Consider the following 22,290-nt stretch of genomic DNA (forward strand, 5'->3'; position numbering starts at 1 on the left):
GCTACAGACTTTGTCTTACCCAGCCATTAGGAGTCACTCTAGGGCTGAGGAAGGAGAAAGCACATAGGCTTTAAACATTAGATTCTAGATTCAGCTCCTGGTCCTGACATCTACTAGCAAGGCAGCATTGGACATACTCCTTAACCCTTCTTCACTGCCATCAGCTACAAAACAGGGGCAATAACATACACTGTGAGAATTAAGCAGAGTGTATATATCAAACTTGTGGCATTTACGAGGCATTCCATAACTCCCACGATTACACCTTGTGAGGCAGCCTCCCTATGTCAATCATAGCTCTGGAAGCCACATCTGGACAGCAAGAGAGAAGATGGTGTCAGCAAAGGCCAAAAGCAGAGAGGAACTTTTAGATACACACAGGGGGAGCCTGCTTGTTCAGTCACCCCTCCTAGTCCTTTGGGCCACTTTCCTTCTTCAGCAAGGGATCCATCGATTGACTTTCAAGACAGAGCATCTGGAGGATACAGAAAAGGCTAAGGTTTGTGGCATTTAGATCCTTACTCCCCAAAGCCAGACCTGAGCTTGCCATGTCTTTGCTGGGTGTCTGATAGGTGCCACGGCCTCTGCTGGGTGACTCGGCCTCCCTGGCACTGCCCAGATCAGTTTCCTACACCATGCTTCTGCTCTTTTCTAGGAGTCTTTACCTGCAGTCCAGCCACAGGGCCAGGTCACTGCCAACTTCCCCATGAGTGTACATCTTATCACAGTCTTCCCGCAGGCTGAGCCAGGGAGAGTGGACTAACCTGGGGCAGCTCTGGGTCCTTCTACCTGGCACAAGGCTGTGGCTGACTTCTGCAGCATTCACCCCTCAAACTGTTCTAGTTGGACTTATCAGCAGACTGAGCACAGTTTGGATCACCACCAGGAAGAGGAAAAACCTCAGAGAAAGAAAAGAAGCATAACCAATGTGATCCAAGCGATGGAAAATAGGTTTTGCGGATGAGGTGAAAGCAGCCAAGCGGTGTAGCCCGGCGAAGCGAAGATGAGGCCTAACTGGATTCTGGCTTTAAGATTAGAAAGGTTCTCATGAGAAAATCTTGATCTCATCCCCCCCCCCCTTTATAATCAGAAGGAACTTTTCCATATTCATGGAAAACAGAACAATAAGAACTCACTTAAGTTAAGGCTCAAGGGGTTTCAGCTGGAAGGAGCTAAGTTAGACACCACTATTCAGAGACGCCATACTGCTGTTCTTTTTGGCAAGTGAAGTGAAGGGGCCTTGCTTGGTGCTTTGCTGAAGGCTGTGCAAAAGGAAACGAACACCTGCTCTGGTGCTGTTTACTATGGAGAGAGGTGTGGAAAACATGAGTCAGGTGAGATAGTCTATCGAGACACTGGCTTTTTAACTGACAGTTTCCCACCAAGCATTTTAAGTGATGTCACGCTTTGGAACCCTGAGATAGAATCACCTGCCTTTCTAAGTTTCTTGATGGGGCAATGAAAAGAGAAAACAGCAATGTCAAGAGTAAGATAGTGGGGAGAATGGCCCTAATAAACACACTTCCTATTTGAAATTAATACAAAACTGGGTATTAAGGCAATTACTAATAGAGTTACTAAAACTACTATTATTAATATTAACTATTAATTACTATTATTATTAATATTAGTTACTGATACTACTACCTGCTGGTCACTGAGCTGCTTAATGTCATTTTAGTTCTTAAAGCAGTCCCATGAGGTTGGGAACATCTGTACCCCATTTTCCAAAAGAAGAAATCTGAAACTAGGCAGAGTTAAATCACTTGTCCAAGTCACATAGCTATCCAGTGACAGAGGCAGGACTCAAACCCAGGCAGTCCGGTTTAAAGCCTGTACCTGACCTACTGCTTCCCCACAGAGAGCAGAGGCTGGAGTTTAAACCCTTCTTTCTGAGTCCAGGCTCATCCCCTCTGCTTTATCTTTACACAGTCCTAGGGAGAGCAAAGCAACACATGGCATCAGCAGGAGAGACCTGTCAAAAGCCCAGACCCTTTTTATCCCAGGGACGGAGGCTGAGAAACACAATGAGGGATGAGTACTACCTGGACCAAAGGCCAGACTCCTGGCTCCAGCTCTTTCCATTACAGATTCCTGTTGAATTTCACAACAGGTGAGAAAATGAAGCATTATGATGTCAGTTTTACCTCAGGATTTGCACCTGAAATCCAAGGGCGCCACAGCCTCTGTAAACTCATTCTAAGATCACAGGACCCAAGGGCAGAGATACACTGACTGACTGAGAGCATTGTGAGAGCAGCCATAGGCTCGCAGAGCCGGCACAGCAGACTTAGACCAGGCTTCTCAGGTATTTTACAGCTGAAGCCTCCTCACTCATGTCCCTATTCTGAGAGTTTCTTTGTCCCAGTTAGCCTCTGTCCCACAGCCACACTCAACAGAGGCCTCATCATGGCATCCAGATTCCTACAGCATAATGGAATGAACAGGAGCCTCGAACCCAACCCTCCTAGGTCGTCTGAACCATGCAGCCAGTTACTGGCTTTGTCCACTCTTAGCGAAGCTACTTTAATCTTTCTGAGGTCTGCTTTCCTCGTCTTTACACTGGGGATAAGTGTCCCTCTATTACAGAGGTTGCGGATTAAGCAAATTACAGAGTGGCTATGTGGCTCATTGCAGGCCATAAGCAGGCTAGTACTGGATGAACGTTAGCTTCTCCCCCCACATCAGCAGAACCCCTTCTCTTCCTCAGTGTGCCTGTGCCTCATGTGTGTGTCTCCTTCCATGCATTTCTGCCTCCAGACACAACTCCAGCTGCCCTTTCTCCTGGAGTGAACTTCCTCCGTGTTCCAGCTTAACTTCTCACCATCAGGAATCTGGTCATGTAGGGATTGATTTCTCCTCCTCCCAAACTCCCTCTTGGTTTACATCCCTGACTTCATTTACCCAAGTCAGTCTGATTTCAGTTATTTATGTACTGATCCATCTTCCTAACTATGCACAAGGGAGAAGGCTTCGAGGAGACAATTACTTATAGGAGAGCAAAAAAAAAAAAATGTTGTTATCCTTGGGGCATGTATTCCTCAATACTAAAGGCTCATTCACAGCAACAGCTCTGTATGTGCTGCTGAACTGAATCTTTCCATGTCACATTGGGAATCTTACTGAAAGATCCAGGACTGAATTTTCCCTAAAACTATGCATTTTACAGTCTGACAATAAACAGACAAGTTTTGCGATCCTGGGGATCAAAGTTGGAGCCTGGTGAACGCTAGGCCATGGATCTATCACTGAGCTACAGTATCAGTCCGACAGGCAATTTTTTTAAGTAATTCATAGTCTCAAACTAAGATCCGCTAATACTCATGTGGACTTGCTTCATTCCTTTGTCCATCCTTCTGGCACACCATGGATTCTTCTCAGGATATCTCTTCAGCGTTCAGGGGACACTGTTTGGAGGGTGGCTTTCACTCCCAGAGGAAGGGGGCTCCAGGAGCAAGCTCTCCAGAGAACTGCTCACTCCATTGGGTGGGTGACTGCCACTACACCCATACTCAAACCCCAGAACTATATAGGATTAGAAAACAGTGGGAATGATTCCTATCTGCCTTGGTTTCCGAGTCTATAAAATAGTTTAAGATCCTTAAAACTATAGTCCAGTCCATAGTAAGTACGTGATAAGTGTTAGCTTTATCAACCATGGAGAGCTACTTGGAAGGTCTCAATAGGCAGGGTAATCCACTTGAGCTTAGTAATCAGAGGCCAGCCTAGGCATCACAGAGTTCATCTCAAAGAATTAAAATTAAGTTTTTTTCTTTTATTTATTAGAGCACCAGAAAGATGGCTCAGTAGCTAAGCGCAAGTGCTGCTCTTGCAAAGGGACCTGAGCTCAGTTCCCAGCATTCACACTGAGTGACTCAAAACGATCGGTAATGTCAGCTGGAAATCCAACACTCTCTTCCGGTCTTCCTGAGCACCTGCACTCATGTGCAGATGTACATAATTAAAAAATACAAATAAGGTCAGAGGTGGTGAGAGTGGTTTTAATTTCAGCGTGTGGGAGGCAGAGGTAGGTGGATCTCTCTGAGTGTCATGCCAGCTTGTGTACATACTGAGTTCCAGGCCAGTTAGAGATACATGGCGAGATGCTGTCCTGAATTAATTAATCTACTAGAGTAGAATTGGAAAAAAAAAAAAAACAAAAAACAAAACAAAAAAAAAAAAAAAACAAGTGTCTGGACATTTCACTTCCAGAACCCTCTATCCTTAACTGAATCCTAGTGTAGTCTTGATCCAGTTTTTCCCAATCCATAAGATGAAGGTAGTAGAGTCAGATGGTTTATTGCTATGTTCCTTCTGCCTTCAAGAACACACAGACACACACACGAGCAACTAAGAACTTTCTGTTCCATATGCTGGGGCTGTTGGCAAGGAAAAATGTGAATTTGTAGCCGCTGGTCCCACACGGCAGGGACTACTGTTTACCAAGGCCAAGGGCAGAACAATTGATTACTTCGCCACCTGTGAGCTTTCCCTACATGAACTATATCACAGACTATACAGGTCCCTGGACACAGCACAACTTCTTTCGTAACTAAACTCAACAACAGCAAGACCAGGGCCTGAAATCAATAACAGCGATGAAGACTCTTGGCTCATGAAGAATTCCTGCCCCTTTGTGCCGCTGATGCCCGTAAGTAGGGCATCATCCATCTAAACCAGGGCCCTCCTTAGCCATTAAGGAAAACACAAGGTCTCCTTCTAAACCTGACAGCTTGTAAAACAAGGACCAAAGCAAGTAAAATTTTAAAAAGTCACTGACTCATTTAACCACGAGCACTACAGAGACCTACTATGTGCCAGTCCCGTGCCATGAAGAGGAGGTAAGTCACAGTCATGGCTCCTTCCCACCAACTGTAGTCAGGGTACATATGAGTAATGTATCCCAAGAGTTCCTTGCTGAGAATTCGATTGGAAGGTTCAGTCTCTGCTACAGGAGGCTGGAATGGGAGTGTCTACTCCAACAGGGGGGTGAGAAACTTCACCGAGGATGTCGTAAGATGTGGTGTGAGCAACCATGAGAAGCTACAAAAGGCGCCATATTACTGAATTACTATGGGTCACATAATTGGAGACCCTGCTCTTCCTGGCTAGGCAGGTGCTGCAATTTGCCAGCTTGTTCTCAGAACTTCTCTCCCATGGTTTGGTTGGCTGCTGAAGCAGGAGAGCAACGACATTCCTACACAAGCCAAAGCCCAGCTACTAACTGCCATCAATTATAAAAGGACACTCGGAGGTGGGAGCAGATTGGGGAAGAGGCTCCAAAGGTCCCAACTAGCTCACATCTATCCAGAATCCAGACCCTGTGTCTATTCTTCATATTACTCTAAGCCCCGGCCCTTTAGAAGGCTTGAAGCTAAGGACAGTGGGCTGAAGCTCTTTGGTTTGATGGCTGGGGATCCAGGGAGACACTGTATGTCAACTACTCAGCTAGTGCTTGGCACAAGGCCTGTCTGTGGTCAACAAGTTTTAGCTCCCTCCTCACACTGCAAGGTCAATTCCGGCGTGTAAATCCCACAGAGGCTCCAAGGCTCAGATTACATCAGCTTTTCCCCCAGGGCCTCCCTGGAATATGCCAGACCAAAATACTCTCTTTCCTAGAAATCACAACAGTTATGTAGGCAATTTGCATATAATCATACTTAACCCTCGCAATGACATTATTATATCCATTTTAATAGAGAAAAGGTTCTGAGAGAGAAAACGAGTTGTCCTAGGATATGCAGCTAGGAGATGGGAAAGCACGCCTGACCCCAAAGCCACGCACTCCCACGCTCATTCCACAGTACTACAGCTACAGAAGAGAGCCTGCATCCTACCCACGGTCCTACATCTCTATGCTGGACAAATGTGGCAGGAGCCTTTAAACACTGTATTGCAAAAATAACTGGAAATAGTTAATTTACCACAACTAAGGACACACATTTTACAACGTACTCATGCCAGTGGACTGTAAGAGCCTTGAGCCCTTCCACAGCCTTGAGCAGGTCTTTGGTCTGAGGCTCAAACCCCATACAGGCTGAGCTCCGACCGTGGGTACCCACCGGGTCCCGAAACTGTCACAATCCAAGCCCAACCCCAGGCACAGGCTGAGGGCCAGCGGGATTTTACACACTGCAGTCTCGGCAGGGAAGCAGCTCAGAGGACAGTCCTAAAAGGGTGTCCCCTTCGGCTGTCCCTCCGCAGAGGAATCGGGTCGTGACCTCGAACTGCTCAGAAGGCCCTGACTGCCGCTCCCGGGCGCACCGCCGCACTCCAGACCCCGGCCCCGACCCGCCCGGAGGGACTCTTGGCTGTCTCGCTTTTACCTTAGCTGACCACCACGGGAGCGGCCGCGCGCACCCCCTCCTGCAGGTCTCTGTCGGGAACGCGGAAGAGGCGTAGTTAGACTCAGGGGGAGGGCCCGGGCAGAAAGGGGCGGGAGGGGCGGAGTCACGCATGCGCTCTGAGAGTCACACGTGGTCAAAGAGGAGAGTCGATTACGCCCGCGCAGGCGCGGCGAATCCGAGCGGTGGCGGGTTGTTGACGTGCGTTACTCTTTTTCAAACAGAGAGAGGATCCCGCAGGTGCAAATAGTTATTTATGCGAGCCAGGACGAAAGAGTTTCTTAACCTGAGGGCAGCTCTGTTAAAATTTCTTCGTTTTAAAGTTTAATTTTGAGACAAAGCCAAGGCTGTATACCCCAGGCTGGCTTCAAACTCGTTTTTTCTCTTGACTCAGTCTCCAAAGTTGTGTGATTACAGACTCGCACACCACCAGGCATGACTATAAAGTTTCTGTAAAGGTCTGTGTATACAGAATTTCACGAGAGTATGACTAAAACATTACTTCCAATAATTAAAAACGTTTGTTTTCTAGACGGTCTCACTATGTATCCCTGGCTGTCCTAGACCTTGCTGGCCTCGAACTCAGACATCCACTTGCCTCTGCCTCTGCCTCTTGGAGTGCTGAAATTGAAGGCGTGCACAACTACACCAGCTAAAACAAACTCTTATTTTACTGTGTGTGTGCTAAAATTAGATGACTACCTCGACCAGCTGTGTGTGTGCATACACTAATTAGATTAATCCCTCAGCCAGCCTCCCTGTCTCACTTCCACAGGCTGCAGGTGCCTGAGAGAGGAAGAGCGCTGTTTGGCTTCAGTTCAGGTTCTAAAGCAGTCTTTGTGTGGCGGAAGTAAACATCCCTATCCCATTCAGTATTGTTGTGAGCGTCTGGTGAGCAAGGCGCTTAAAGAGCTTCTCGGCTTTCCCATCAGTCACCTCGAAAACATGGGCTCCCTTCTGTGTTCCACTCTGATGGAAGGAAGTGGGAGTTTTCAAGACTGCTAGATTTCCAATCTAGATGAAGATTGGGAAGGAGAGGCTTTCCCCCAAGCTTTTGTATTTTGTCCCTCCCAGAATTTGAGTCCTACCCAAAGGCTCTATATCCCAACCTCTTCCAACCTTCCAGGCCCGCCTTTCTAGCCTATTCCCCAGTTCTCAATAGCCAACTAGTCCTGAGTCGCTCAGGCATAGATTGTGATCCAGATTCTCAAAGTCACTACTCTCCCACATACATGACGACCATGGTTAATTTACATTGGATAAAAGCTCTGAGGGGCTGCCCGGAGGGAGGGCAAACAATGCAGAACCCAGACCTTCTTTGGGCCCATGCTACTCCATTCCACTGCTCCACACACGGGCAGCAGGGAACACGGAAGGGCTGCAGTGTTCATGAAAGCCCAGGTTACGCAGTAGTGTTTACTCAAGAGGAGGATGTTCTGCCGCAGGGTGGAGAGAGAAGCTTCTTCCCTGCTCCCTGCCACAAAGGCTGATGTAGATCCTGAGCAATGCCCAACCTGGTCTCCTAGGTAAGCTGCTTCTGCTAGGTTCTGCCTGCTTGGGTGAGAGAGGCTCTTTTCTGTTGTTAAAGTTCTTCCTCTCTTTCTCCACTAACCATCCCTCTCACTCTCTCAAAACAAGTCTGCACACACACACACACACATGCACATGTGCTTCCTAATATATTTCCAGACATCTTGATTTTGAGATAAATCTAACTCTTACTTCCATAATGTACATGAACTTGCTAACAGTTGTACTGCCCAATAGGTTTGAAAACACCACTTTTTTAGAAAGCTGGGCTTTGGGCACTAGAAGGAGCATCAAAATGGAGAACCTTCTAGATTCTACAGCAGTAAAAAGAGGGGAGAGATACTGGGGGCTGGGAGGAAGATCAGACAGCTGGTTAAAGAGAGCCTTGATTATGTGTCAAGCACCTGAGGCTGTACCAGACATAGTCAGTATTAGCTGAGTCACTATCATCTATGTTCACAGACTGAGAATGAGGGAGCTTAGAGATCATTCACTTTCACTCCCACTTTTTTTTTTTTTAAAAGTTCATTTATACCAGGTGTGGTGGTGCACACCTTAATCACAACACCCAGGAGACAGAGAAAGGTGGACCCATGGGAGTTTAAGGCTAGCCTAGTCTACAGAGTGAGTTCCAGGCTAACCAGCACTACATGATGAGACCTGTCTCAAAACAATTAAAAAAAGTTATTACTGTGTGTGTGATGCAAGTGTGTGGGTATGCATGCCAGAGTGGTGTCTCCCCTTTCGCTTTTACGTGGGTCCTGAGAACTGAACTCAGGCCATGAAGCTTGCATTATTGGGCAGGAGATGCCTTCATCCACTGAGCCATCTTGCTAGCTCACCACTCTAATCATAAAATAGATAACAAGTGGTTTAGGGAGGGAAGGTACTTGCCATGAGACCTTGGGGGCTGGCTGGGGCTAGAGCACATGCGTCCACCTCCCAGGCAGAGTCCCTACTGGCTCTTTTGCAGGTGTAGGAGGAGCTCTAGGTTGGCCTTTGTTGACTGTTTACAACCAAACTGCTTTAACTCCTGTCTGAGTGGCTTGTGGTGTGGGGGCAGTGGATGCTGTCTTCTGAGGAATAAGATCTGGAGTGAAACCTGCCGTACCTCTCCTACCTTGAGTCCTGAGAGGCTTCCTCTCTTGTGAATGGGGTTGTGACTGAATTTCCCACTGCACTTTTAGCCATTGGTTCCTCCAACACCTCCCAGATATGAATGGGGATAGCTAGTGCCAAGTGCCTAAACAAAATCTCCCCGTCAGACTGAGTTCCTTAAGTTCCTCTCTTTCCCTCCTCAAGGCTCCCAAGTTAGCTTGTCTAGAATGTAGAGTCCCGAGAGAACCTGGGTGTCCTCACATTGGAGACTGGGTAAGTCATGACTATGCCCATATGGTCAGAAGCTGAGCATAGAATGTCTTTAATCCCATTCTGGAGGTCTTTCCAACAATCTGCCAAGACCCAGATGGTATCCAGACCACAGCTTCTCATCAGTGGTTGATTTAGTTTGTCTTTTATTTTTACCAAAAATAGCAAAATCTTCCCTTTTTCATAAAAATATATTTCCCTCCCCACCCCCATCATCCCTGTTCACAGCCGAGATTTCAGAATATGTCCTGTAGCCCACTATGGGGAATTGCCCACTTTCCTTACTTCCGAACCACTGCCAAAGCTGTAGGACAGCATGCTTTCTTTGGGACTTTTCTGGAGCTGGCAGAGATAGAAAGTTCCAGGTCCTGCTGATCTGGAGAGCTCTGCTGTTTCTTCAGAGGGCAGGCAGTTCCTAGACCATAAGGATAGGCCTAGTTTTGGAGGTTTGTCTCAGTAGCCAACTTGAGCCAACCCAGGGGTGGTGGGGCTCTCTGGCATCAGGCTAGAAATCCTTGTTCAAAACAGGAACAGTCGTGTCCTGGAGAGTATTTGACAAACCCTATTTCCACAAGCATCTCGGTGTCACATCAGCAGACCCTAGAGTAGAAGTCAAGAGCCTTGGCTTTTATTCCAGCTTTAAAAAAGCTTCCGGGTTTCAGTTTCCTCCTTTCTACACGGAGAGACAGATAGGATTCTTGTGTTACTTCTTGTTCTCCATCCTGGCCTCTCAGGATTAAGGCTCTGGAAGGATCACGGTTTCCCTACCTGTGAGCCTGTGCACAGGGCTCAGCATGGAGGTACTAAGTAATGGCTATTAAAAGAGCTTCCCCGCCTCTCTGGATAGCCGTGCTTGGAGATCCAAGTAGCTGGGATGTCTTGGGATGGTTGGATGGAGGCAGGTGTTTTCAGGATGGGAAGGTCTCCACCAGCTACATGATCCTCTGTGTCCTGAGACAGTAGAAAAGACTCCAGATGCCCCAATTCAGGTTCCAGTGGCTCTGTTTTAGAGGGCTATGTTTTGCTGGCCTTCAGTCAGGTCAGTAGGTTCTGGGTATGAGCTTGAAATATCTCAAGTCCCAATTGAAGATCCAGGGACCTTTGTGGACATGAGGGATCAATCTCAATCCTCAAGAGGCTTACTGTTTTGCTTTGCTGTTTTGTGTTTTGTCTTTTGAGACAGGGTTTTTCTGTGTAGCCCTAGTTGTCCTGTAACTCACTATGTAGACCAGGCTAGCCTAGAACTCAGAGATCCTCGTGCCTCTGCCTCATGAATGCTGGAATTAAAGGTATGTGCCACCACAGTAGCTTAGAGGCTTACTGTTATCAGACCCTCCTGGAAGCAGAAAGATGAGTGACAAAACAATTTGTGGACATCCTTGGCTGAGCAAATCAGCCCACATGGTGGTAGGTCAGGGGTTTAAGGAATTCAGGGCAAAGCTGAACTTTCTAGCCTCCACTCAACTGCATGGGACTCATGTAGATAGAAAATGGTGTTCTAGAAGATCCAGAGGTACCACTCCATCTACATACACATTCTGTACACTTGTACATATGGTCAGAGTTGAGCTGGGGAACAAAGCTGTCATTACTCCTAAAAGGGTCATGGACTTAGACCATCCTGTCTGTCTGTCCACCCATCCACCCATCCATCCATCCATCCATCCATCCACCCACCCATCCAACGTGAGGGCCTACTGTGTGCCAGAAAGGACCTGAATCTCTCAGACAAATCCCACAATCAAACCCCCACCCCTCGCGCACGCACACACCTACCCGCTTGCTCAGATACAGGCACTCACTCTCATAATTTTCTTGCCACCACTTCAGCCACATCCATATTCCCCAAATAGATTTGGGACTCACCATGGTAGGGTGAAAGGGTGAACTATCAGAGCAGGAACCTGGAAGCCTACCCTACTCTTGGGCTGAATGTGAGGGGTTAAACTCCTTTGCTTCAGTTGCCCACTTGAAGCCCTCCCTTCTCCAGGCGGACTTCTGAGAAGTCCAGAGGTGTTGGGTATGTAGAGGGGTCCTACAGGCTTTCAGATTGCTCTACCGACAGGCTCCTAAGGGTCCCCTCTCCCAGCTACACTGTGTCCGATGGTCCAGTTGATAGGCAACAACATCCAGATCTGGACTCAGTGGCAGATTCGCTCTGTCATCTCCCTCTGTAGAGACACAAAGTAAAGAAGGGTTAGTCTGAGCTCAGCCTGCTGGGCAACTCCTTCCCAAATCATGGGATTTGGGGGGCCTCATTCTTCCCCCACTATAGCTGCAAACCATGGCAGCAGATCTGGGTTTGTAAATTGACACCTCCAAGATTTCTCCATGAGCGAACTGAATCCACTGGTAAATGAGTTGTCTCCCCTCACTTATCTACCTGGATATGGAAGTTTCATACAGATCCTTTGGAACTGAACTTTCAGGATGAGCCTTGGCAGTGAAGGGTCACGGAGACTTGGCCTTACCAGTGGCTCTAGCTCCCTCTGGTCCACCAGGCTGAACTCCTGGATGAAGTAGTAAAAGTGCTTATAGCAGGTGTTGACATGTGCCTCGGCCCCCATGCTGAGGATGCTGTCGAAGTGGTGGATGTAGACGTGGACAAAGACTCGGAAGAGTCGGGTCAGGATCTTGGTGCAAACCTGCTGGAAGTTCTTGGGGAAGGGAACTCCTGGGGGTGGAGAGGGATGGAAGAGGGGGTCAAAATCCTAGGGGCAAAACTCCGTCCCTTCCCACAGGCACTCCTCACTTCTCCTCAGCACAGGACCCACAGAGGAAGGCAGAGCAAGGGCTTGGTTTTCTCCTATACTTTTCCTCTTTGTTGGAATTGGACCCAGGAATTCATTCACATCACTGAGCCCCAGCCCCAGTCCCCACCTTTCCTTTTTAAATGAAGCACAGATCAAAAAGTGCCTTCCGTCCCTGTGCTGTAACACCGATCGTCGTCCCCATTTCACACTGCCTGAAGCAGGGCTTTTCAAGCTTGTCACCGGCCAGTCTGCCTCAGACCACAGTGAAAATTATGGCCTAACCTGTCTCCAGAAACCTGTGCACCCACAGAGATATGCACATCACCCTCTCCTAGACAGTCCAATGTGGAGGTTGTGGGCCAGTTTTTAAGAACACGGGCCTTCAGGGTTAAGTCTTAGTATCCTGGTAAGGCATGGAGGAAAGCCTTGAATGTGCCAACCCCGACTGCTCTCCAGCCACACCCCAGTTCCTCTGCTTCCGAGTCTCACAGCTGGCTCACACCCTCCCCTCCATGCTAATACTTCAAGAACTACTTCCAATATTGCTCGTTCCTTCAGATAGCCAACAACATAAAGGAAAATCCCTCTGTGAGTCCAGCCCTGAGCTGGGCCCTTTGTACCTCTGTCCTCTGCTCTTTCGATTGTGCTGATGGGTCTGATAGTCACTCTAGATATGATAAAATGCAGGTGATGTGTGAAGGGGCGGCCACTTGCCGGAGGACAGGTAATTATTCACTCGTACAGACTGCAGGCAGGATTCAAACCCTCTTTGCCCAGCAGTACCTCTCAGAGATAAACCATACAGACCCTGCCCGGCCAGGAAAGACCACGAGAACCATGGGAAAGGCAGTGTGTGCACAGACGCCAATCCAGGACAGAGATGCCGGTGGCTTACACCCTCTCGTCTGCTATGACAAAATCTTCCAGTTATCCAGTTAAAAGTTTACCCGGGGCTCACCAGCCCAGGGATATAGGCTAGAGGAGAATAAAAGCCAGGAGCAGACTGAGCCCTAGTCCATTCACCTCCACAGACCCACTTCCTTCTCATTGCTCCTCGGAGCTTGTGCTCTGCTTCTCGGAGAGTCCAGCCTCGTCCCTGCAACTCCTATCCCACCCCTCTAGACTATGGCACCTGGGCCCCACCACAGCTGGCTCCAGTTCTGGTCCTTTTTCTGTTCAGTGTGCTTCCGTGTAAAATGGAAGGGTCCTGTAGTACACAGTAGTATGGGAAACGGCAGCGGCAGCTGGGGAGGAGCCGCAGACTTGAATTGTGACTCAGTGCCCCGCTTTCCTCAGCTTTCAGACTTTTTCCCTCTGGGCTTGGCCATCTGCCCCACCCATTTGAATCCCTGTAGCTCAGAAGGGTGCTGGGACCTGGGTTGCAGGCAAGGCTGCTGTGATGAACACAGTGTCTCCTGGGTGGGGAGCCTGGGCCAGGGTGAATCATTCATCTCCTTTCCCTCCCCTCCTCCCAGCCCCACGGCCTGGACCTGACTATGGAGTACTGAGGAAAAGGTACCTTTTGGGCTGATCCAGCCTCCAATCCTTCCCTTTCTGGGGCCAGGATTCAGAGGGGACTCTCAAGAGGCTGGAAGCCAGATCAGCCCAAGCATGACAGGGTGTTACTTGGTCTGGAAAGGGGAGAAGCAGCATTTGTGGTCTTGTTGGGAGAGTCCCTAGTGGGGTCTGTGCACACACTGCCTTTCCCATGGTTCTCATGGCCTTTCCTGGCTGGGCAGGATCTGTATGGTTTATCTCTGAGAGGTGCTGCTGGGCAAAGAGGGTTGAGTTCTGGCTCCATGAGGAGGACACGAGGATCCCCAAACTGGAGTCAGGTTGTCCTTGGCAAATGTCTGATTGTAACCAAGATCCTGCCTCAACTGGCTTCCTTTTCTACAATATGGGATCTCCAATAGAGGAACGACCCTCCCTGGCTAGGCCAACTCTCCAGCCTGACAGTGCTCACCAACACGTGTCGGAAAGACATCCTCATCGTTGATGAGACCCTCGATCCAGTCCATGAGCAATGCCATATAACGGGGTGCCGAGAGCTTGGCAGGCCTTCGGTACTGGCGCTCATCCTGCCAGCGGTACTCATAGCGAGGCCCGCCCGCCATGACTGGGCAGCTGGTCTCACTGCAGTGCTCAGCCATAGTGCCATAGATGAGGTTGATGCGGTTGAAGAAGTCCACCACGTGCACAGCGATCCAGTCATCGATGCTTTCGCCAGGTGGCAGCCTCACCACACTGCGAAGGTCCAGGCCAGACTTGAGTGAGGCTTGTGCCTTCTTATAGAGCTCGAAGCGTTGTGTGCCGGGCTCAAAGCGCTTCCGGGGCCGGAAAGTCTTGTCCTTGGCAAATACCTGCTTCAGGCACAATGCCATGGCCAGGCCTAGTAGAGCTGGATGTCCAGACCCAGGGACCTGGAGATGCCCTGCCAGGGACAAGGGCAGGAGAAGTAGGTGGTCAGGGCCTTCGAAAATGGACTTTGACTTCCCAATACAGCATTTTCCTACTGACTGTCAGCCTTGGGGCAGTTCTTAACCTCACTGGAACGCTCGTGCCCTAGCAATGGCTAATCTTTCGGGGAGTACTTTAGCCCCCCACCCCACCCTCCAGCAGCCCCACATGCCTTTCATTTTGTTTAGCTTCCTCCCTGCTTTCTTTGAATCTTGCAGTGTAGCCTGGGCTCCAGACAAGTACTTACAGGACTTAACTGTTGACCATTACAGAAGTGACAAGAGGCTTTTGCAGGCTAACCAGGAAACAGGGGACTCAGATAAGGTGTTCTCTGGAAGCCCCATAGGCTAGCTGTGTAGTGTGAGAGAGCCTAGCTGCATTGTGCTAGAGGGGACCAGGGTGGAGAGTGGGAGGGGGGTTGATGGGGTGGGCCATGGGCTTTGATTTCCTCTGGGATATCCCGAAGTCCATCCGGCCACCGGGGATTCCCAGGGAGCAAAAGGGACTTTTCTACCAAAAATGTCCTTTCCTTTTTCTTTACACTGAAAGAGGAAAGGGCCCTCACATGGCCAGCTGGGTGGCCTTAAGTGTGGCTGCAGACGCTGCAGGAAGGGGCGGGTGGCAGGTCTCGAAGAGCGCTACTTCCTCTGACGAATGCTACAACTGGCTCCTTTCCTCCAAGCCAACCTCCTTCCCAAACCTGAATAAGCCACTGGCCTTCCCCTTGCACCTGACACTCCATAGATCACCAGCACACCTACTATGTACTTGGCACTGGGGGTTGGAGGGAGAGCAGCCAGACCCATCCTGCTGGTCCTTTTGGATGTCTGCTTTGCCTCTTAGAATGGAAGGATCCCAGACCCAGAGCAGACTCCAGGGGGCATCAATCAGAACTCTCAAAGTCCTGGGACCCAAACCCGCTTCAAAACTGCCTTGCTAACATCACCACAGATTTAGTCCACGTAAATCCTTGAAGACCCTGATGCAGTCAGGTTTCAGAGCATCTTAGGCATTTCATCGGCCCCACCAATGCAGATCCAGGCAATTGCTGAGACTGGGACCACCACAGCTGAGTGCAGACCCTGACAGACCCTAATCACCAGGCTTGGGCGCTGAGCTTGGGCTCCATGCTGACTAACCCATCCTCAACCTTGGTTAGTCTGAGCTCTGAGCCTAGCTCCACACTGAATGAGGCTCAAGATAGTGGCGGACAAAGCTTATCCTTCACCTCAGACTGGCCTGACTTTGAAGCAGGTTCCTTTCTCAGATCTTTGCTAACTGCTGTGGCAGGATGGGGGAAGAGAGGGTGGGAATAAGGTGGTTAGTGTAACAAAGGTATGGAACATAGAGAGATGTTACTTCTGGCCACAAATCCAACTTACAGAAATGTTTGGACAGTTATTCCTTCTCATCACAGCAGGCAGGCAGAGAGAGTTCCTGACCTCTTGAGAGAAGGTTGAAGACAAGGAAGGTTCTCTCATTTATTCTGACACCCTCCCCCCCCCCTCCACAGTTTCTTCCCAAAGAAATGCCAGGCCAGGGCCTAAACTTCCTGAATGAAAAGCTCTGTACACTCCAGTTGCTACCTTCCTTGTAAGCTCTACCTGGGCCAGGGCTTCCAAAATCACTCATGCAGTCGGTGCGGTTTCAGGAACCTCCACCTTGATATGGCCACCCCCTTACTGACTGTTACAGACTCTCACTCAGCCTTTCAACTCCACACCCTAACTTCTCCCCCCCCCCCCCTCCCCACCAGCAGTCACCCTGGGCTTCTCCTTAACCCCTGAGCATGCCCCTTCTCTCCTGCCCCTGTGTCTTTTGCTGGTTGATTCCGGATTTCACATTCCATCAGGCTGAATGCTACCTCCGTCATCAGCCTCCTCCAGATCTCAACCTTGTGTGGTTGACTGTTCTTTGACCATTTCTGTCACTAGCCCTCTCTAGACTAAGTCAGGACTGGCATAACGCTGGTGGCCTGGTTTTAGGGAAAGTTTAGACTCAAGAGTCTTAGAGTTGGCTGGGGATTTGGTTCGCTGGGTAAAGAGACTGCAGCAAGCTTGAGGAGCAGTTTTGATTCCCATAACCCATGAAAAACCTGACAAGGCCTGGTGGCTTCTTGTAACCCTAATACTTAGGAGGAAGAGGCAGGGGATCCCTGGAAGCCCCAGGTTCAGAAAGACCCTGCCTTGGGCTGGTGAGATGTCTCAGTGGGAAAACTTGCTTGCTGGAGTTTGATTTCATGGAACCCACATGGAAAAAGGAGAGAACCCCCACAAACTGTCTCTAACTTCCACATGTACACTGTGGTACGAGTGTGTGTATATGTATGTATATGTATACACAGAAAGCAAATGTAATTATTATTATTTTTTAAATAGAACTTGCCTCAGTAAATGAATTGGAGAGAGTTAGAAACTGTTGCCAACTTTGGGCCTCCATACCTGCATGCCCACTTCCACTTGCCCACAATACCAGACACACATACACATAGAGGAATACAAGTCTTCAAGTTAAATAGTTCTGAGAAATCAAGAGGCTCAACCTACATGAACAGATGGGGAAAATGAAGTCCAGGGAGAGGATCTGAGGAGCCTGGCTTTGCATAGCAAGTTGTAAGAAGTAGAGGATTGGGATAAAGAGGGACTTAGCCTATGACAAGGTACAAAGGACCCTTTTCCTGCTCTGTCTGGTCACTGGCCTAGTGTAGATAAGGGGAGAGGAAGGGAGAGGAGGGCCCATCTTCTTGCTGTAGAACTTTAAGGCCCAGAACTTTTTCTAGAAAGAGTAAACGTGGAGGCTGAGTAAGGAGGGAAGGTAAGAGCAGGTGCCCTCCCATGCCTGTTACTGCTGCTCTCTCCCCACGCCGTCACTGAGATTGTTTCTCACACAGCTTCTGTTCCCCTTCCCCCGTGGCCCCTCCACTTTAATTACTGGGTGGGTGCCCAGAGGTTTGCTCACTAATCTTCCCAGATGAAGAGCACAGATTGATTGACCCAGCCTGTTTCTAATATTTAGCCTCCTGCCAGGGATACACCTGCCCCTCCGTGGGTCTGGCTCAGAAACAGCCCTAGTTTGAACTCAGAATCTAGCCTGGTATGCCCTGCAGCACAAGATCTAATATAAAAGTAGGAGCACAAGACACAGCACTTGTTCAGCCAGACCGGCTCCCGCTTCCTTCGAGCCCCTAAGAACATCCCCTCATCTTCAGCTGTTAGGGCCAAACAGGTCCTAGGACCCAGAGGAGCCAGCCTGACGTTTCCGCCCTTGAAGACACGCCCCCTCACCAGCCACTGCCACCGCCACCCCCACCCCGGACTTAGGGCGCTGAGCCTTGGACCCGGGGCTGAGGACTGTGGCCAGCCTGCTTTCGGGCTGGGATCGCTTTTAAAAGGTGCCAGGCGAGGACCAAGAAGAACTGAAAGTGGAAGCAAGACTGGGCCGCGGAGACGCGGCGCTCACTCACGCGTTCGGCCAAGGTGGACAGCTCCGGGTCTCTGTCGGCGCCGCCGCACCGCAGCGCGCTGGGTCGTCCTACTGCGGGTGATCCCGCCGGGCCGGGCTCCGTGCCTGTCCGCCTGCCTGCCCCGGGCTGCGGCCGCCGTCCCGCCGCCCGTCCGCGAGGAGACGCCAGCTCCGCCCCGGGCTCAGCCACGCCGTGGCCACGGGGCGGGGAGGGGCGGGGAAAGGGACTCCCCCGTCCCAGGACACACACTCGTTTCTCCAGCCTTTCCGGGAAATGGGAAGTCCGATGGGGCTCGCAGCCTCCCCGAGGGCCAAGGACTTGCTGAGCAGCGGGCCCCAAGGGGCGTCTGGATCTTCCTTAAGGACGCAGCCTCAGATTCCTAGGCTGTAGAATGGAAACAAGCCCAGCTCCTCCCTGAAGCAGAAAGAAAAAGACAGTGGTTTGAGTGGTTCCTAGCCCTCCCACGGTCATCTGTGCTTCACTTGTCTCTGAACTCAATAGGGTTCCTAGCAGCCTATGTTCAGCTTCAACCCTGTCACACACAGCACCCAAGATCCACGACTAGAGGCTGCAGGTTGATGGAGGGAGGCAGAGGCAGGCAGATCTCTGTGAACTGCAGGCTGACCTTCTAAAACACACACACACACACACACACACACACACACACACACACACACACACGAATGAGGGAATGAATAGGCTGTGGGAGCCATGGACTAGGTCACTCCTGAGAGGAAGGACTGATTCCTCCACCCTCCTTCCCAAAGAAGGGTTCAAAGAATTCGTCACCTTCCCCACACCAGCTGGAGACCTTGTCTGGCTGGGCAGATTCTCACACCAACCAAAGTCACCATTTCCTATCTCTAAACCTTGGTCTTTGTTGTTCTGCAGAGTGGCTCCTTCCCCAGCCCTTTCCAACCGGTTTCAAACCTTTACATATTTGATCTGCATTGCCCACTCTTCTACCTAGATTTCTCCCCTGAGAACAGGCCGATATCCCACAACAGGGCTCAATGCATACCATGGCTTGCTCCCAGAAACCAGACTGCAGGCTCTGTCCGGGGTGAGGAAATTGAAGACTTTCTAGACTAGGCATTATGGTTTCTCTTCATTGTCAGCGTCACTGGCTTCAGAACTGCCAAGGAGACACATCTCTGGGAGTGTGACCAGCTGCCTCATGCTCTTCCTGCCTCTTCCTGCCATCCTTTCCCCACCGTGGTGGTCTGCACTCCCAAAGAGTGAGCTGATACAAAACACTTTTCCTGAGCATCTAGTCACAGCGTGAAAAGCAATACAGAAGGTCAAGGCAGGCAGCTGGGCTGCTGAAGTCACCCTGGAGGAAGTGAACGGTGAGCAGGTGTGACAGGGGACCTGCTAGAGTATGGTTTTATACCATGGCACAGATGCCTTATTGGGATTCCCTGGGTCTGAGCCTCAGCCTGCTTTCTCAATTGCATGACAACACACAGATCCTTGAGAACTGGTCAGAACTGAGGACCCATTCTTTGACCAAGAGCTTATTTCTGTTCCAGCATAAAATTCTCTACTGCTTTGTGCCCAAGTCTTAATCTGTCCCAAATTTCATATAAATAAACACATATGTATGGTTTCACATTTGCTCCTCGTAATTTGATATAACAACCGGTGCATTTTGTTGAGCGTGACAGCGCACCGGGATCCCGATGATGAATCAGTCTCTGATCTCCGGTGCTGATAGGCCAACAGTCGGGACAGGACATACACAGGTAACGGGGTCAGAAGTGGACATGGGGTAGCATAATGCATTGATGGGGGAATCCACAGGAAACACACAGAGCACCCTGAGTGTTTTCAGGAGCTTTTAATAGTGGCGCTGTCTATGGGTGTAGTTAGTTATAGGGGAGCCATGTAGAGACTATATTACTGATGAGGTAGCAAGGGCCGCAGACAGCCGTCAGCAACCCTAGGCTGAGGTGCAGTGGGAATGGAAGCTATGAGAAGCTCTGTGGCCTAAACAGAGGCCGTACCCAGCTCACAGCAATCAAGGGAAATCTACTGGCCAAATAAGCCCTCATTTCCTTCTGTTTTCCTCTCATCTTTGGCCAGGTTCCCCATGGCCGAGTCCCAGAAAAGCCAAGGATAGGGGAACCTGTTGCCACAGCCCAGAGGTCAGCCCCCGGGACACAGAGCTGGGAGGGTAGAAAGTTATCTGGAGGAACAGTGTTGGGTCAGGAATGACTTCACAGAGGAAATGACTTAGGGACTGCTTGGGCTTATCATTCTACTCTCAATATTTTACAAATGCCACTTAGAATTTCCTCTCTCGAACTCTCGGGTGAGTTAGGAGTGGGTTTTTAGTTTCTCAGCCTAGGAAGGTTTGTGTTTTTCTTTTCACCTCTCATTACATTGCCTTGTGGTCAGAGAACTTGGTCTATGCGAGTCTTTGGAATTTTGATACGACTTCCTCTGTGGCTTTGCACATGGTCATTTTCTGTGCCTCTGAGCTAGGTTATAGGAAAGGCAGGGTTTAGTGAAGGATGAAAAGCACAGGCTCTCGCTCTGTGGGAAATGGAGGTGACCCATCCTGAAGGAATTTAAGAAGTTCCGGGTTCATCTGCAGTCTTGGATGTCTTCAGGGCAGAAGGTAGGAAAAGTTGGGGTGGTCCAGATTTCTTAAAGCTTGTCCCCCTTCCTGCTGCTCTCGGTCTGGGCTGGAAGGACTGCATTCTTCCAGGAGGCCCTTCTGGGGCTGAGAAGACCCAGACCGTGCCGACAAGTTTCTGCTTCACTGTCCATTTACTGTGTGACCTTGGGTTATTCTCACCCTCTCTGGTGGTATACAACAACCATCCAGCACTCACTGTACACCCCTACAGGTAAGTCACTGTTCCCTCCCCCTGTGTCTTAAATGTGATATCTGGCTCCAGAGGGCTCAAACAGGGCCCATCTCTTCAGGCTGATGGGAGTCTGTGAGGATCTAGGAGAGTATTGCCCTCTTCCATTGCATAGCCCTGACACCTACCTCCATGATGGCAGGTACAGTGTATGTTCAGGCGACCTGGACTCCATACTCCCTTAACCACACCCTCTGGTGTTCTGGGAAAGCCCTTAGCCCCTTTTTGGGACCCACTAGTACCACCAAAGCATCTTGTAGCCACACCAAGTGTTCTCCAAGTGCCTTATCAGAACTAGCTCTCTGCTGTATCCCTCTCGGCATGTACCCAGGTAGAGAGTGGCCTCTTCCTGGGGAATCCCTGCCCTTTCCAGGCCAGGAAAGACCCCATCTCCTTCCTGAAATGAGCTGCCTCACACCTACTAAAGTTTACCAAGCATCTGGCATCTAAGAGAGCCTTTTACGGGCCCACCCTCTCCTCATTCACCGAGGTTCCTCGGTCAGCCTCTGCCCTTCCCAGGAGGCAGGAGCGCACATCCTAGCCTGTTAGTGGAAATCTGGCAACCAAAGGAATTGAGGTGAGGTTTCCTTGAGCTCAAAGAGGAGAAAGGTCAGTGGAATATGACCAGAGAAGACAGGATTGACAAGAATATACATTAAGATGTAGTGTGACCTTGAACAAGGCACACATTCTTCCTGAGCCTATTTCCCCGTCTCTAAAATAGAAACACCATCTGCTCCTCTGAAGAGCTGTTAGGATTAAATGTGACAGCTCCTGCAAACAGCAGAAGACAATGGCCGGTATGTTTGAGGGGTGCTGCCTTCCAAGTGTTTGTGTAGAAGAGCTGAGCTTGTTCTGGAGCCCCGGGGGACAGTAACCACCAAAGCAAAGGCTCGGGACAATATGAGAAGACACTGGCACATTAGAGCTGGCCACTCATGAATCTCCATGGTTGTGCTCATTTTTGGGAGGAAGATGTGCAAGCAGAAGTGAACCGGCCCCTTGTGATGCCATATTCAGGGTCCTGCTTCTCTGAGAACTTCAGACTGCCATGTCCTTTGGTCCAAAGTCTTCCTCCCTTCCAACTTCTCACTCACCCCTTGAGCTGGAGACATTCACATCTCCAGGTTTGGGAAGATGTCTGTAGTTTTTTTTTTTTTTTTTTAATAGAAATCCAGTTTGCATAAATGAGATAAATTCATAGTCCCCTGGTGTAACAAGACTCTGTTCTGCCAGCCAGCCCCCAAATCCCAAATAATGGCATGGGGACTTCTTATTAGTTATGAAAGCTCAGCCTATAGCTTAGACTTGTTTCTAACTAGTTCTTATAACTTAAATCAACCAATTTCTATTAATCTACATCCTGCCATGCGGCATTACCTCTCTTCCATCTTGCACCTCCTGTTCCCTCTCCATGCCTCTGGCTTTCCCTGTGTACCTAAATTCTTCTCCTCTTCCTTTCTCTCCCTGGAAATCCCACCTATATCTCCTGCCTAGCT

The 22,290-nt window shown here is 49.7% G+C and overlaps 2 protein-coding genes across 10 annotated transcripts in view; both read right to left on the reverse strand.

The window, feature by feature from the left end:
• The window catches only part of Mknk1 (MAPK interacting serine/threonine kinase 1), a 39,289-nt gene extending 32,850 nt beyond the window's left edge, over positions 1-6,439 (reverse strand). For 3 of the 8 annotated variants that reach the window (XM_050165622.1, XM_050165625.1, XM_050165623.1), the window contains exon 1: positions 6,327-6,436. The gene's annotated coding sequence lies outside the window, so the exon portion shown is untranslated. Of the gene's footprint in view, positions 1-1,136; positions 1,309-6,326 lie in introns of those variants that run through there. The other 5 variants (XM_050165627.1, XM_050165629.1, XM_050165628.1 and 2 more) reach the window with 4 other exon arrangements.
• Positions 6,440-6,584: 145 nt separating this feature from the next.
• Mob3c (MOB kinase activator 3C) lies at positions 6,585-18,214 on the reverse strand. Of its 2 annotated transcripts, none has more exons than XM_050165630.1 (4): positions 17,919-18,214; positions 13,962-14,418; positions 11,714-11,916; positions 6,585-11,413 (listed from the first exon to the last, which is right to left on the reverse strand). In XM_050165630.1, exons 2-4 carry the CDS (start codon positions 14,377-14,379, stop codon positions 11,384-11,386), a joined length of 651 nt encoding a protein of 216 aa, XP_050021587.1. In that variant the 5' UTR covers positions 14,380-14,418; positions 17,919-18,214; the 3' UTR covers positions 6,585-11,383. The 2 variants fall into 2 exon arrangements, with proteins under 2 accessions (XP_050021587.1, XP_050021589.1); XM_050165632.1 differs by having other exon boundaries at positions 13,962-14,429; positions 17,919-18,097.
• Positions 18,215-22,290: the final 4,076 nt, after the last annotated feature.

The sequence above is a fragment of the Alexandromys fortis genome, unplaced genomic scaffold, assembly GCF_014885135.2.
Source record: "Alexandromys fortis isolate MF-2015 unplaced genomic scaffold, M_Fortis_MF-2015_v1.1 scaffold_157, whole genome shotgun sequence".
Classification (NCBI taxonomy): Eukaryota; Metazoa; Chordata; class Mammalia; order Rodentia; family Cricetidae; genus Alexandromys; species Alexandromys fortis.